Source organism: Podarcis raffonei, chromosome 2, assembly GCF_027172205.1.
Source record: "Podarcis raffonei isolate rPodRaf1 chromosome 2, rPodRaf1.pri, whole genome shotgun sequence".
NCBI lineage: Eukaryota > Metazoa > Chordata > Lepidosauria > Squamata > Lacertidae > Podarcis > Podarcis raffonei.
The window spans coordinates 49,857,576-49,872,878 of NC_070603.1; the positions used below are offsets into that span (position 1 = coordinate 49,857,576).

Below are 15,303 nucleotides of genomic sequence, written 5' to 3' on the forward strand. Positions count from 1 at the left end.
GGCAGTACTTGACCAGCTCTGCCATGCCTGAGAAACAGTCTGTCACTATCTTGCTGGAGGGATTTAAGTGCATACTGGAATGTTGGTTTTGTGCAGTTGAAGTGGCTCTGTCATGCTAGTTCAACAAATCCACTTTTAATAATAATAAAAATAATAATAATAATTCTATTTGTATCCCACCCTCCCCAGCCAAAGCCGGGCTCAGGGTGGCTAACGTCATATAAATAAGGCAATATGCATAATACAAGCGATCAATCAATCAATCAAGATACATCCCACAATGAATTCAAACAAAATTAAAATTGGAAGCGGTTAATACTCGCCAAGACCAACTGTTTCCACTGATATTATAAGGACCTATGAGCGGTTCTTAAAAAAAAGAAATGGCCTTTTTGCAGTTTGGAAAGTGACAGGGAAATGCATAGAGAAAGTGTGGAATGAACAAATCACTAATGGGAAGATGTATAAACACCTGCAAGCAAATCCAGATGGTTGCAGGGCATTCAAACAAATCAGAATGAATGATCAAGAAAGACCATATGTAATCTAACCTCTGCTTAATCTTTGTGCTAGTAAATCAGAATGAATTATCAATAAGGTTTGCTTATTGGGTAGCAAGGGGGCATATAACCAAATGCCAGAAGTAGGGAAATAGCCATCAGGTTGGGCTATGGAGGTGGTGTGAGCACACATTTCCCAGATGGGTAAATCTCAACTGCTTGATTTCTTTTATTTCTGGGCTTTTAACTTAAACCAGTAGCCAGAAGCTTTACTTTGGAAAAACATGGCAGACCTGCAAAACCTCTTCTGGTATCAATGTACACGTGTGTGTAGAATAGTGGGGTTCTGGGCAACAGTGCCTAGAGTATCATTTTTATAGAGGTATAATCCCAGACTTGCAGTCAAATGATTTTATTCATTGCTCCCCTCTCTCCCCAAGAGAGGAACATCCACCAGTGTGTCTTCTCCAACATGCTGGTTCTCATACTGTCTTCTTTATTTTCAGTCTCACCGAGTGTTCCTCAAGTTATGCCAAGATTGCCAAGGCAGTTGAAACGTTTGTAAGCCTAGTCAAAGGCCTTTTGGAAAAGCTGTTGGATTACCGTGCTGTGATGAATGATGAAAGCAAGAACAACCGCATGAGCTGCACTGTGAATTTGTTGGTATGTAGTGTTTTGAAGGGTTGCTTGAAGACGTTCTTCAGATAGTAAATCAAGAATTCCATACACTAGCATGGTGGGGAAATGTTTTGAAGTTGTGAGCAATCTACAAAATCTGCAAATGCTTGATCTGTTTTGAAGGTGGCTCATAGTAATGACTGAAGGGAGTAAACATAGAAAGGAAATGGAAGCTATACTGTATCCTCATATTATCATAGACTTGGAAGGGAAAAAATAAGTTATCAAGTCTAAATTTTATAATGTTAGATGGAAACTTCTACCCAAAAAGTATTAAGAGAACACTCCATGTATTCCCCAAAAATAAAATTGGGCTGCTAACTAAGGGAGCAGCAAGCCAATATGCTCAACAACAACAACATTTATATAGTACCTTTGGGGTACTATATTAGATCAGTAATTCTTACAGTAGCCCAGTAAGGTAGGTCGATACAATTCCCCTTATCCTGTTGATGGGACACTGAGGCTTAGAGGGTAGAATCACACCTAGTGTACTCATGCCTGAGGTAAAACTTGAATGAACCAGGTACTTTCTGATTCACAGCTTATCTACACTACTACTGTCTCTTACTGCTGTATACATCATAGAAAACAACATATGGTTCTAGAGCATAGAAATCATAGAATTGTAGAGTTGGAAGGGACCCTGAGAATAATCTAGTACAGCCCCCTGCAATGCAGGAATATGCAGCTGCCCCATACAGGGATTGAACTTGCAACCTTGGCATTATCAGCACCACAATCTAACCAACTGAGCAATCATAATGCTCAGCATTTTAACTAAGCCACACCTTACAGAGAAAGGCAACATTTGCTGTACCTGCAAGGTACACTCTGAGCTGCCTAACTTGTCCACCCTGTTTTCTGTCATCGACTGTATGTCACAGTTTGTGTAGTTGATAAAAAATAGTCCCATTGGCTACCTATGAAAAACTGTCAGTGCCAGCAATAACATATACAGTACATTAGAATTCATGTTATATCACTGGGCAAATAGAAGGCCTGATTCTTACTTTTCTCAAGCAAAAACTTTTCATCAACCATTGCGGTCATGAACTCAAAAGATTTTCACCCTAATGGTTTCAAAATATCATTTCATTGAGAATCAGCAGAACTGCTGTGGGAAAATATGACCCTAGATTGGGACAGTACATTAACAATTATTGTATGAATTCTGGTTTCAATCAGAGGCAGTGCGTAATAAATGTATATTCATGTTAGTGCTAATTAAAGCCTTGAACTTTTAGTGATGAAATACGACATAAAGGCAAAGTGATTCCCCGAATGAAACTAACCATGATTTCTGTGTGCAAAGGTGATAAGATTTCATTCGTTTTCCTTCCCTAGAATTTCTACAAGGAGATTAACCGTGAAGAGATGTATATAAGGTATGGTGATCGCTCAGCTGGTTTTGTTGTTATTGGAGAAACCGCTATTGCTTTTCCTCACATAATCTACAGGAAGTTATATGGAATTGTGGTACATAACTGATAGCATTCCATTCCCCTCGACTTTGCAATGTCTAAGGCTCATCCAGTCCTGTATAAATTTTGCTTGAGCCTTCTGCAACTAAGCCATGCCATACATATAACTTTAATTCCCCACCTCACCCTGGTATTTCATTTGAGTGAACCAATCAGGTGCCTGGCTTTCTCTCTCTAAAAGTTATGTAACGGGAGCTGAAATTTGAAGCAAAGTAGATGACACATTCCAAGTTGGCAAATGGAATCAATCCTGATTGCTTTGCATTAGACAAAAATCTGTAAATAAAGACATGCTCTGTGGGGTATGCTGCTGCTGTAGTGTCTTGCACATGGAACACTACATTTGGAATCAGATTGGAAGTCAAAGATATCTTTGCAGAAACAGCTTTTTTATACGATGTATATTGTGAATATGTGTGTGATGATGATAAATAGGCACATTAGATTTGTAAAGCCATTAAATTGCATCTGTAAATCCATAGGCAACAGTCAGCATTTTAAACCCTGCTAGAAACACACAAGTTGTTTCTCCCTTCCTCGCTCCCTATTTTCAACTCATAGGCAAACTTAGGATTTTATAAAGCAGGCCAAGAAGCATCTTTCAAACTAGTATATTAGGACAGGCAGTTTGTCAAGATGGATCGTACCTGCAATGTGAACTTGGAGATGTGCAGTGCATGCAGTTTACCTGTGCTTTCAGTTCTGATGTTCATTTTCTTTCTCTTGGAACAATAAAAATACAATGCAAGAACTGTTTTCTCCCTGCCCCACAAAAAATAATCCTCCTTTTGAATATGCACTCCTCTTAAAATTTTGAATTCAACATGTTACATCAGTTTCTTCATGAAACTTGCCCACCTTCTTATCAGGGCATGTTGCTTCTTCCCTTATATAAATACAGTATAAGGATATGGATATGGATATTTAGCAAGCCTTTTGTGTCTCTGTGAATTTGGATAATGTCAGCTGCAACTGACAGAAGATATACGTAGCTCCTTTCATGGACTACAAGAAAGCATCAGCACCAACTTTGGTTTTAGGCCTGTTTTCAGTATAGATAGAAGCAAAGTGGTGAAAGGAGTAAAATTAAGGATGTGAGGCTCCCTCATTTCTCTTTTTTGTAATGCAGCAAAAGTCAGTGGGCGTGGTCTTCCAAGCTCTCATTATGTTCTCATTTGTATGTTGGCTTCCGTGCCTTCACATTGTCAAGCTTTGCTTCATAATGATGGCAGTCAGAAATATAACATTTGGTCCAGCCAGAAATTAAGCATTTTTAAAGTTCTATTAGTCTGAACTCAGTTTTAATACATGAATTTATTATTATAAGTCCCAGATTTAAATGTTGGCAGTCCTGCTCATCTTGCCAACTCTTCATTAAGTTTTCTTTTGTTCTGTCTCACTCACTTGCTTCATCCACTAACAGGTACTTGTATAAACTTCGGGATCTTCATTTAGACTGCGAGAACTACACTGAGGCAGCCTATACTCTTCTGCTGCATGCTTCGCTTCTGAAAGTAAGTTATGTTATGAATTTCAGTTGGTCTACTGTGGCTGAGACTAACATTTGATACATTTCATGGGGCCTACAAATAGGGGACTATCAAGACAACTGTAAACCACTGGCCCTTTTCCATTAGCGCCCCTAACAAAGTTTGAAATGGGAGAGCACTGAAGCCCATTTAAATCCCACGCTCTTCCACCTTCCCCCGGCCTTATTCTGTATACAGCATGGGAGGGCAAACTAAGGCCCGGGGGCCAGATCCGGCCCAATCGCCTTCTAAATCCAGCCCACAGACAGTCTGTGAATCAGCGTGTTTTTACATGAATAGAATGTGTCCTTTTATTTAAAATGCATCTCTGGGTTATTTGTGGGGGATAGGAATTTGTTCATTTTCTTCTTCAAAATATAGTCCGGCCCCCCACAAGGTCTGAGGGACAGTGGACCGGCCCCCTGCTGGAAAAGTTTGCTGACGCCTGGTATACAGCATTAATGTCTCACATTGAACATAACTGATTTGTAGAAAAGACTCTACGACCCAAAAGTAGAGACAATGCACATACTTTTGTAACGGAAGAAAATCTTTAATAAAAATTAGTTTTAAAAAAAGTTCTCCAAAGGAGATACAACACTTTTTCTACTGAGATATAAATGTACATGTGCAAATTTGCCCATCAGAATCAACATGCGTATCACTGGTGTTGTTTTACACTGAAATGCATACAGTGAGTGATTGGACAAGGACTGGGCCCATGTTCAGTGCATGTATTTTGTACTCAACTACAGTATTGTACCTGGTTTGTCAGAACAAGACTGCTTTGTTTGTATCACTCCAGCTCCTAAATTATAGACAGATGGCAATTATGTATTTTCTTCTTCTTCTTTTCTCTTCTCCTCCTCCTCCTCCTCCTCCTCAGTGGTCTGATGAACAGTGCACTCCCCAAGTCATGCAAACAGAATTTCAGAGTTCACAAACTCATCGGCACCTGAAAGAACACTTGTATGAGATGATAATAGAATACTTTGACAAGGGAAAGGTACCATCATCATCATCATCATTATTATTATTATTATTATTATTATTATTATTATTATTTCCTGCTGAGGAGCTTTAGACAATGGCTTTTAAGTTTGTTCCTCAATATAAAGCTCACCAGTTGCTTTTTAAATAGTCTGATGGGCTAATATACGTAGCCACTTGTAAACATTCTTTCCATTTTGCATACATCATGAAGTATATTGCTTTTAGTCTTACTGGTGGTACAAACACAGTGTTTGTGCATAGATTTATTTTTTACAAGTGTATGCAAGTTTCCATTAGCAAGGTGACCTTTCCATTAGCAAGGTGTTGCTATGATTGAGGCAACACATAGATTATGTGTTGAGATCAAGCCAACACGTTAAGGTCTACGTGACACTGCTAAAGCCATCTAGGCTTTGATCTGTCATATTTTGAGGTCAATAGTAAAGCAGTTTTTATCTGTAAAGAGCAGATGTTTGCATTGAAATCACTGGAGAACTTAAAGGCTTTCTTTCAGAAGGCGTATTTATCTCCTAGGAAGGCACTAGGCTGTAGTAAATTCTACCCTGTGCAACTGACATCTTCCATTTAGCCGTGGCAATAGTTCAAAAGGTCTTGGAATTTGGTGATAGCATTGTGAAAGTTTGTTCTCCAGAACATTTACTTTTTGTCATGGCAACATGAAATGTGGCACAGATGTGGAGAAGGCCAGTGCGTGTACATAAACAGGTCACTATCATACAGTGCAGGAAAAGTTAAGATTTGTAGATGTTATCTGGATAATATCTGGTGTCCTTGTCTTAAAAAGATTTTAATATAAGGGCATGTTTGCACAAAGGTGAACTTGATCTAATTTAGCATAGACCTGGTTTACTGCATTAAGTCTGTACTGACACAGCAAGAACCTAGGGAAGTCTTCCCACAATAATAAAATAATAAATTTTGAGATTTGCATGTATGAAATGTCACATGTTAAGATTAACATTAGCCTGTTTTTATCAGAAGGTGTGTGTAGTTGTTTGATACTCTTGACGGTGCCCCAAAAATCATACATCTTCTATCAGAAATAAATGAGCTATGTGTTGAATTTCTAGCTTTATATTTTTGTGCATCTTAACAAGCAGGTATGCATAACTTAAAAGAGAGATGGGTATAAAGTAGGCTAGATTGATTTAGGTGCCCTTTATGGCACTTAAATATAATACATTTGGAAAGGTAACACACAAGCCTTTAAAAATATTGGCTCAAAGCAAATGCCTCTGGTAGCAGAAGTGACATTCTTCTGGTATTCAAAGATAAAAGCTGCCCTACTTGTGCTCTTCTTTTAATGATTCATGTACCTTACTTTTATTAATTTTACACCTTTATTTTTGCACATTAGTCTTTTGTGTTTCAGATACGTTTGCCTCTAATACTTCATTTTACATATAATTAAAATTAGTGGCATTTTAGATATATATATTATTTTGTTTATTAAAATGTATTCCACTTAATGTAATAAAAATCTCTAAGCAGTTCAATATTCAATAGAATTTTGTAAGGACTAGATGAAAACAAAATGTGATTGTACCACAAAAAGCTGAGCAGCGTGCAGATCTTTCAACACTGGTGTAATATGTGGAAAGGTGGATGTCCCACTAAGCACCGCAACAGCTGTATTTTGCATGAGCCGCAGCTTCCGAACCGAGTGCATTACAGTAGCCTAACAGTGAGTTTACCAATGTCTGAATCTCCATGACAAGACTATTCTTGTCCACAGAAGTCCAAATTTGGTGTACCAGCTAAAGTTGGTAATGTGTTCTCCAAGCCACTGAGATCACCTGGGGCTCTTGTGAGAGAAGCACCCCTAACTATGCACCTCTTCCTTCAGAGAAAGTGCAACCCTATTATGATCTTATATACAACAACGCATTTCCCAGATCTGAAAACCATCCAACCTTATTAGCACTAATTGAACCCATGACTTCATGCTGGCACCATTTTAGAATATGCATGAACTCTCATTTCACATTTCACAAAGAAATCAAGCCAGGCAGAATCATACTGGTGACACCTTGCCCTAATCTCCTAAAGATCACTCCAAGCAGCTTCATATAGTTATGAAATAGCATTGTGGACAGTATTACTCTCTGGAAGCATCACTAAGATCTCCATACTTGGTGATGATTGAAAGCATTATTTATTTTTGTGATCTTGTGATTATGCTTCTGAATGTCCTGTTGTGTTGCAGATGTGGGAAGAAGCAATATCCTTGTGCAAAGAGCTGGCAGAACAGTATGAAATGGAAATTTTTGATTATGAACTTCTCAGCCAGAACCTGGTAGGAATGCCACTCTCCAAAAATATCCAGTTACTTGTAATTTCGTATTTCTTTTTAAAACCTTTATGTAGATCCGATGGCCAGCATTAATCGTGTTGATTCATACATAACTGCTGAATTACCCAACGTTCAAAGACTTGCAGTTTAATATGTGATGTCAAGTGAACTAAAAGTGCTGTCTGTGGTATTTGATTCCTCCTTGCTGTTCCATATATGCAAATCCTGAAGTGTGTTTTGCATTTGCTGAGTGATGAAAGTGCATGTGTAAACTTACTTAGGTGGTGTTTGTCAATCTGTATTAAGCTGCTTAATAAAAGTAAATCAAGAGCACTTATAAAAATGATCTTTGCTTTCTTTTCTTATTTAAGTTGATTGGAGAGAGGAGTAGGCCTGTTATGACATTCTGTAAGTTGTAGGAGGGTAGCTATGATGTAGCCAGGAAATCTTCATCAAGCTGGAAGGCACATGAAATTCTTTCTGGTCAAGTGTCCTCTAAATCTTCAGATTTTATTCGCTTCAGGCATCAGTTTTTCTCTCGTCTAGAATTTTTTAAATAATTCGCTGGGTGGGGTGAATAGTTGTTTTTCTTTTCATAGTAATATGCAAATGTACTAATATAAAAATGCTCAAGGAGGCTATGCAAAGCATAATTGCATACTTAATGAAAGTGATGTTAACCAGTTTCTTTTGACTGTGATGCTAAAGGAACCTATCCGTGTCTTTACTTTCAGAGGCAGCAAGCAAAGTTCTATGAAAATATTATGAAAATTCTGAGGCCTAAACCAGACTACTTTGCTGTTGGATATTACGGCCAAGGGTTCCCCACCTTTCTAAGGGTAAATGCATCTGCTTTGTGTACTTTATCTTTAATAACTGTTTGTACATAGCCCTAAGGAACACCAATATTCTGCCAGTGAAAATGGAGTTATTTACTGCAGGAGAGATTTATCTTCATTTGACTCTGCAATGCACAGGATTTCTCTTGCAGCCATCTGAAGTGTCATTTGTAACAATAGTGAGTGTCACATTTTCAGAAAGAAATGTGATTTATTGCATTCTCTTCTTTTTCCTGCTGCTTTCAAGGTTAGAAGAGGCTTATAGTGGTGATAAGGGAATGTTCTGGATTTTTACAAGACAATCATAATTAAGGAATGGTTTATAGCTGGAACACTTCCTAATGAACAATAATAACAGCAATACAAATAGCCCAGAGAATGAAACAGGAAATCTAATGACTATCACATCTAGTGCGCTTCCATTTATATTTGTAATTTGTATAGGTGAAATCTCATAAAACAGTTGTGCCTTTACTACAGTTTTTATGATTCCTGTTGCTGTTAATAGCTTAAACTTTCAAATGCTGCTAATCCACAAAGACAATTTCCGCTTCCTCACCCTTCAAAAACTGATTAGCAACGCAGCCATAGCCTGAGATATACTGAAGAATACTAGATGTCCCTACCCAGCCTATCAACCTACAGGAGAATTGTGTGAGTAAGGAGCAGTGGTCCATAATAAATGGACTGTTTGCTTCTTTAAAGAATGGCAAGGCTTTATTGTTGTTAGCCGCTCTGAGCCCGGCTTTGGCTGGGGAGGGCGGGATATACATAAAATTTTATTATTTTAATTATTATTATTATTCACCTTTTTAAATTGGCCCTCACATATAATGTGTGGCAAATGATGACCTTGAAATATTGCTGGTGTTAAGAAGACAGTGTTGCATATGCAGCCTGCATTCACTAGTGCTAAGAGGAAAAGAGTAAGTAATGTTCTAATGCATAGCAATATTATCTACAAGTTTGTAGTCTCAAAAGTCATCTAAGCTTTTCTTGCAGAACAAAGTGTTCATCTATCGTGGCAAAGAATATGAGCGGAGGGAAGATTTTCAAGCGCAGCTGATCAGCCACTTTCCAAATGCTGAAAAAATGACTACTACTGCACCCCCTGGAGAGAACATCAAAAACTCCACAGGCCAATGTATCCTTATAATCCTTATTAATAATCTATAGTTATTAATAAAGGGGAAAGAGATGACTAGTGTTAGATGGAAGTCTAGGGAGAGCAATACCGAAATTCTCAGTGTTTTAGGTATGCTTTTTGAAAATAAGCTCATAAAGTGTTTTACATATACATTGGAAATATATGGAGTATACAAATAGATATTCACATTTTCCAAGAAGCTATGCTTGGTTGTGGCTCTATGAGCACTCGGTAACTGGCACAATTTACTACTCTACTTAATGTGTAATGCTATATTTATTTTAGGTTTTCTGAAGTATTTAATGTACTCCCTTGTAGGCTACGACCTGCCAGTAAAAAACATATGTGAGTATCCTTGCTTTTGTAAGTACACATCTATTGGGTTCAGCAGCTCTTTTCCAGTTGGCCACAGTGATCTTCACCTTTCTTTTTAATTATGTATTTATTTTTTAGAAAATGTTTGCGTTAACCAACATCACTTGAGAGACAGTTGCAGATACTTGTGTTTATCTATAGTTATACCGGTAACTATAGATATAAGCAAACTATGGGAAGGGAGGCAGGAGAAAATATATTTGCATGAGAGGATAGGAGAGAGGAGGAAGCAAATTGCACATTCTAAAATTGAAATAGGGTCTTTCTCCATAAAGATAAATCTGCCATTTGTGCTAAGTGCATATCAAAATCCTTAATAAAACACAATGTGGGATGCATTCATTTCTCACTTCTTTATTATAATGGATTGCATAGTTCAATGCTGAAGACAAAAAATTACGTTTAAGAGTTGAAAGTGCTATAATAACACTATTATTTTCCTCAGTGTACATACACTTTTTAAACCTACTATAGAACCCTGCAAAATGAAGTTGCCTTATGGTGACTTAAGACAGTTGGTCCATCTAACTCAACATTGTCGACTGTGATTGGCAAAGGTATTCCTGATCTTTAAGCTCCAGGATGGGTAACTTCTGGCCCTTGAGTTGTTGGACTCCAACTCCTATCATCTGTCATTATTAGCCATGCTGGCTGGGGCTGATGGGAGTTGGAGCCCAATAGCTAGAGGATTGAATGTGCTCAACCTCTGCTTTAACTGGAGATGCTGGGGACCTCTGCTACTGAACTATGAACCTTCATTTGAACATCATTACCAGAGGTGAGCATACATAGATACCACAAACCATGATGTCTTTCACATACAACTTTAATATGCTGAAAAATTACTGTCCATCTCCAGCCTAAGAGGGAAGAGATGTTGACAGGATGATAAACACTTATGGTTTAAAGGCATACATGGAACAGCTGTCATATCACAGTTGTGCTTTTTGCAGGCAGGCTTTACACAGAGAATGGTGTACGTCATGTCAATACTGTGTCCACTACTGCAAAATGCATCAACGAAACTACTTAAAATAATTTTGCACATAGTTCTTGTTAGCAGTATATCCCGCTCTATGAATATGTCACAGAAATAATACAAATTTGACCACAGTGGCACACCTAAGTCCATAGAGTGTTTAAGAATCATTCACAAAATCAGAGAGCGGTTTGTTTCTTCATTAGACCACCATCACCCTCAGGTACAAAGCTGTATACTGACAATGCAAGTTTTAGCACCACAGTAATTCCTTTTTGTTTATTTTTAAACCTGCTACAATGGCCCTCTTAACTCCAACAGTGGTTGGTAAAATAAGATATAAAACATTTAAAACAAAAAGTGCTATAAAACAGCTGCCATCGAGTCTATCACTCAGGGATGAAAATCAAAAGCGTCACTGGGACACATCAGGAAGTATCTGAATGGCCTCATAGAAATGCCTATCTGAATGCCCTGAACAACAAGAGGTAGAGCAAAGCATCACCCTCCCATTGAAGGAAAAACAGTCACTTAGAGCAGGGATGGACAACCTAGCACCCTCTACAGCAGGCTTCCTCAACCTCAGCTCTCCAGTTGTTTCTGGCCTACAACTCCCAAGATCCCTAGCTAGCAGGACCAGTGGTCAGGGATGATGGGAATTGTAGTCTCAAAAACATGTGGAGGGCCGAGGTTGAGGAAGCCTGCTCTACAGGTTGTTGAACTATAAATTCCATCACCCCTAACCTTTGGCCAACATCTGGAGGGCCACAAGTTCCCCAACCCTGGTTCAGAGCTTTCTTAATGCTAACAACAACAACAACAACAACAACAACAACAACAACAAATTTATTTATATGCCGCCCATCTGACTGGGTTCCCCAGCCACTCTGGGCGGCTTCAAAAAAATTAAAACACAATACACTCGCTTTAGCTATTTTCTCAGCACGGTGCAACATTGAATGCATTATTTGTATTTGTTCTTTTGAAGTGAAAGGTTGTGGTGATTTTATTTCTAAGCATGACACTGTTTATTCAATAGGGTGGTATTTTTGGATCATGATTTGTCAAGACCATGTTTATACTGTAAGGAGGGCTTAGAAAGCTTTAAAAGCCTTAAGCCTGTCTTTTATAGGAATGTTTTATAACAGCTTGTCAAAATATCATGTGTCTCCATTTCTCAGGCCCAACACTCAAGCTAAAAGCACTTAAGAACCAAGCTCTTTTTGTTTTCCATTCACCCTTCACCTTTCCTTTCTTCTGGCTTCCTATTCTGGGAAATGAAGCTGTCACACATACACAATCACCTTTTAAAAAGAGACATTTCCTACCTGTAGGGCGCAATTTTGAAGCACAATTTTAGTAACCAAACAAATGTTCCTTGTTTGATTTCTATATTATGCTGCAGTGCTTTCCACTCAAAGATGTAAGATGTAGGAAGCTTCCTTTTTAGTCATTCATAAAGTGACTGAATGGTGGGACACTGATTATCTTGACTCATTTCAGTCCTGGTTCAGATCCTACTATGAACCTTGGTCTCCCTGATGGATAAATTTAAGACAAGGATAAGGAGACAGTTAAGCAGAGTGTGACCTTGATGTTTTTATTTGACGTCTCTGTGGTTTTTGATACTATTGAGCAGCTCAGAGTGGCTGGGGCAACCCAGTCAGATGGGCAGGGTACAAATAAAATCGTCGTTGTCATCATCTTCATGAACCAAGTCAGTGAGAGACGTTTTGACAGCACTATTTTAAAATGCTTTTGATTGTATCTCCGAGTTCAGTTTCAAATAATAGCACTGGGTGGGGGCCCTTGTTACTTTTGCTGTGCAATACCACAGGGTGCCATCTTGTCCTCAGTGCTGTTTAACAGCTATATGAAGCCATCGAGAGTAGTCATTATGAGATCTGGGTGAGATGCCACCTCTTTTTCTCTGTAACATCTGATTCAGGGGAGACCATGAAAGACCTGGACCAGTGCCTGTACTTAGTGGTGGACTAGAATGAGAACCAATAAATTGAGTCTGACCCTGGCAAAACAGAGGACCTAGTCTTGATAATTAATTGATTACCTGCTTGGGTTGGGGTCATATGCCCTTTGAAAGACTTCTGATTCTATCTTTGTCACCAGAGGCCCCAGTGACTTTACCAGCTTCAACTAATAAGGCATCTACAGCCAGAATGGCCTGACCACTGTTTCTTGAGGTTGGCCCACAGGCTGAACTTAGTGCAAAATGCAGAGGCTGAACTGCTCACTAGGGCAGGTTACCACCACCAGGTTATGCTACTACTGAAAGAAACTCACTGGCTGCCAATTAGCTACCAAGCTAAGTTGAAAGTGTTGGTTAAATCGCTTGAAGAAGGACATGTTGGTTCAATATATTTTAGACACCTTGAAAGTCATGTAATATTTTTGAACCTAAATTTTAATTAATGTCTACTTTGGCAACTACTGTCAACTCCCCAATACTCCATGTTTTTTGTTTCCAAGCTACTCATATCCGCTTACAAAGCTTAGCAGAATATGCCGTAATGTTTTTGTCCTTAACCAGTGTGATCTTAGATGTACAATGCTTCACAGTTCAACCAGTTTTGGAAGAACACCCTCAGTTCAAAAATAAGCCAGTTCCCGATCAGATTATCACGTGAGTTTATGTATTTGTTGAAACTGATTGTATAAAAATGCTTGAGAGTGGCAGTCAGTGGGTTATCTTCTGTCTGGCTTCCCTACCAGCTAGAAGTCTAAAAGCCAAGCCAAACTTCAGTTGGAATGTAGCCTTTCATAATATGAGGAGCTTTAATCTTTATACCATTCAGGATCCCAGTATTTGTTGGAACGCCTCTTCCAATGTGAACCTACTCAGACAGCAAGAGAATCATCTAGGCCACTTTTCTGGGTGCCCTTGGCAAGAGAGGTTCAGAGGGTGCTGGCAAGGGAGAGGACTGTACAGAAAAAGGAGTGCAAAGGACACCTACTAAGTAGAACTAGAAGGTGGTAAGCAGCATAAGGAGGCTGGTAGGACCTGTTATCAGCACACAACTGTGTTGGTGACTTGTGGGTGTCATTTGGTAGTCCACCACACCTCAACCAGGGTGATGTATCAGCAGAGTTTGCGGAGCCCTAGCAGAGTCTTCAGATATTTCCTGCTCCCAATGGAACAGCCTGTTCCAGATTCCTCTCCCACACAGTTCACAGGAATAAAGTGTTTACTGTCTCCAGACAAACGACAAATCTAAACACTACTATCTACTATATACAGTTCTTTTGATCTTTGAAGTAAACATACTTATGTACTGATTCACAACCATCACACTAGCTAACGCTGCTGTGTAAAACCCTCAGCCTCTTCCCCTGACTCGTAACAGACTGAGAGTCAGACCCAGGTCAGGATATAGAAGTCTGAGGCACTCTCTTTTCCATATCAGCAGAGAGTATCAATAGGACCTACAAAATGCACTTTGTTCTAATTTTTATAGCCCTTGCATGAAGGGTTAAAAGGATTAAAATGCAAAATACCGTGGACTCAGAATGGGATGTGTGTAAGCAAGTGCTCTCTGCTTACAATATGGACTACTGGACCAGGTTTTTCCCCCTTGGGTCAAATGTTTGAACCCTACCGTGTCACAGCCATGGAGCCCAACAACATATAGAGAACCAGTTGTTTTTGTTTTGCTTCACATACAGACTTAAATACCAGTCAATAAATAACATGTTTAGTTCATCAAATGTTAACTCCAAAGAGATCCTCCTTATATAAGTAACTTTTAAAGTTGGCAGCATAAGGCACTTCCCAGTTGTATCTGTTAGCTAATTTAAAGACTCTTCTACCATGAGACACACAAATTGCTATCCTAATAAGGGACACCTTGAAATGATGCACTCCATAAGTCTTTGTATCTGTCCTTCCATCTGTCATGTTGCCACTGCTAAGTTTATTTCCCCACACCCACCCTAGTCATTAAGCAGGAAACCTGACACTGAACCACCAGTCTAGCTAATGCTGCCAAAAGCAGCTGATTGAAGAGAATGATAATTCAAATGTAATGCAATAGCCATAATCTATTAGATGGAACCTTTTGAGCTTTTGTTTCTTTTGATCATTTGTGCTGTAATGGGAGGATGGCAAGTATATCACGGTGCTAACTTGGGAGGGAAATTAGCTAACAATAATGCCAACATCTGTGAATGTGCTCAAGAGTGGCCAGATGCAAAAGGCAAAATGTACCTGCTAAAATGTCCTCTTCTACACAATTATTAAAGGTGTAGGATCCCTGCCCACTTTCCCATCTCTGCCCACCCTAATGCATTCTCCTAGCACCCTGGGATAATTTATTGGCTGCTTTGGGGGAGCTGCAACTCTTAATCTTTCAAGCCACACTTCTCCCTACTAATACTTCTTTCTCCTTTTTTTACTTGACATGTCATATTGAATGTTTAGCCTTATTCAGATGTTCTTTGTCCCTACTGG

At 39.0% G+C, this 15,303-nt stretch overlaps 1 protein-coding gene across 1 annotated transcript in view; it reads left to right on the forward strand.

Moving 5' to 3' along the window:
• Window positions 1-15,303, forward strand: part of DOCK2 (dedicator of cytokinesis 2) — a 263,188-nt gene that overhangs the window by 219,258 nt on the left and 28,627 nt on the right. Inside the window, exons 35-42 of the mRNA XM_053376513.1 lie at window positions 1,007-1,163; window positions 2,526-2,566; window positions 4,086-4,176; window positions 5,078-5,197; window positions 7,412-7,501; window positions 8,233-8,337; window positions 9,340-9,481; window positions 13,398-13,479. Of these exons, the coding sequence (XP_053232488.1) occupies window positions 1,007-1,163; window positions 2,526-2,566; window positions 4,086-4,176; window positions 5,078-5,197; window positions 7,412-7,501; window positions 8,233-8,337; window positions 9,340-9,481; window positions 13,398-13,479 (828 nt within the window). The remainder of the gene's footprint in view (window positions 1-1,006; window positions 1,164-2,525; window positions 2,567-4,085; window positions 4,177-5,077; window positions 5,198-7,411; window positions 7,502-8,232; window positions 8,338-9,339; window positions 9,482-13,397; window positions 13,480-15,303) is intronic.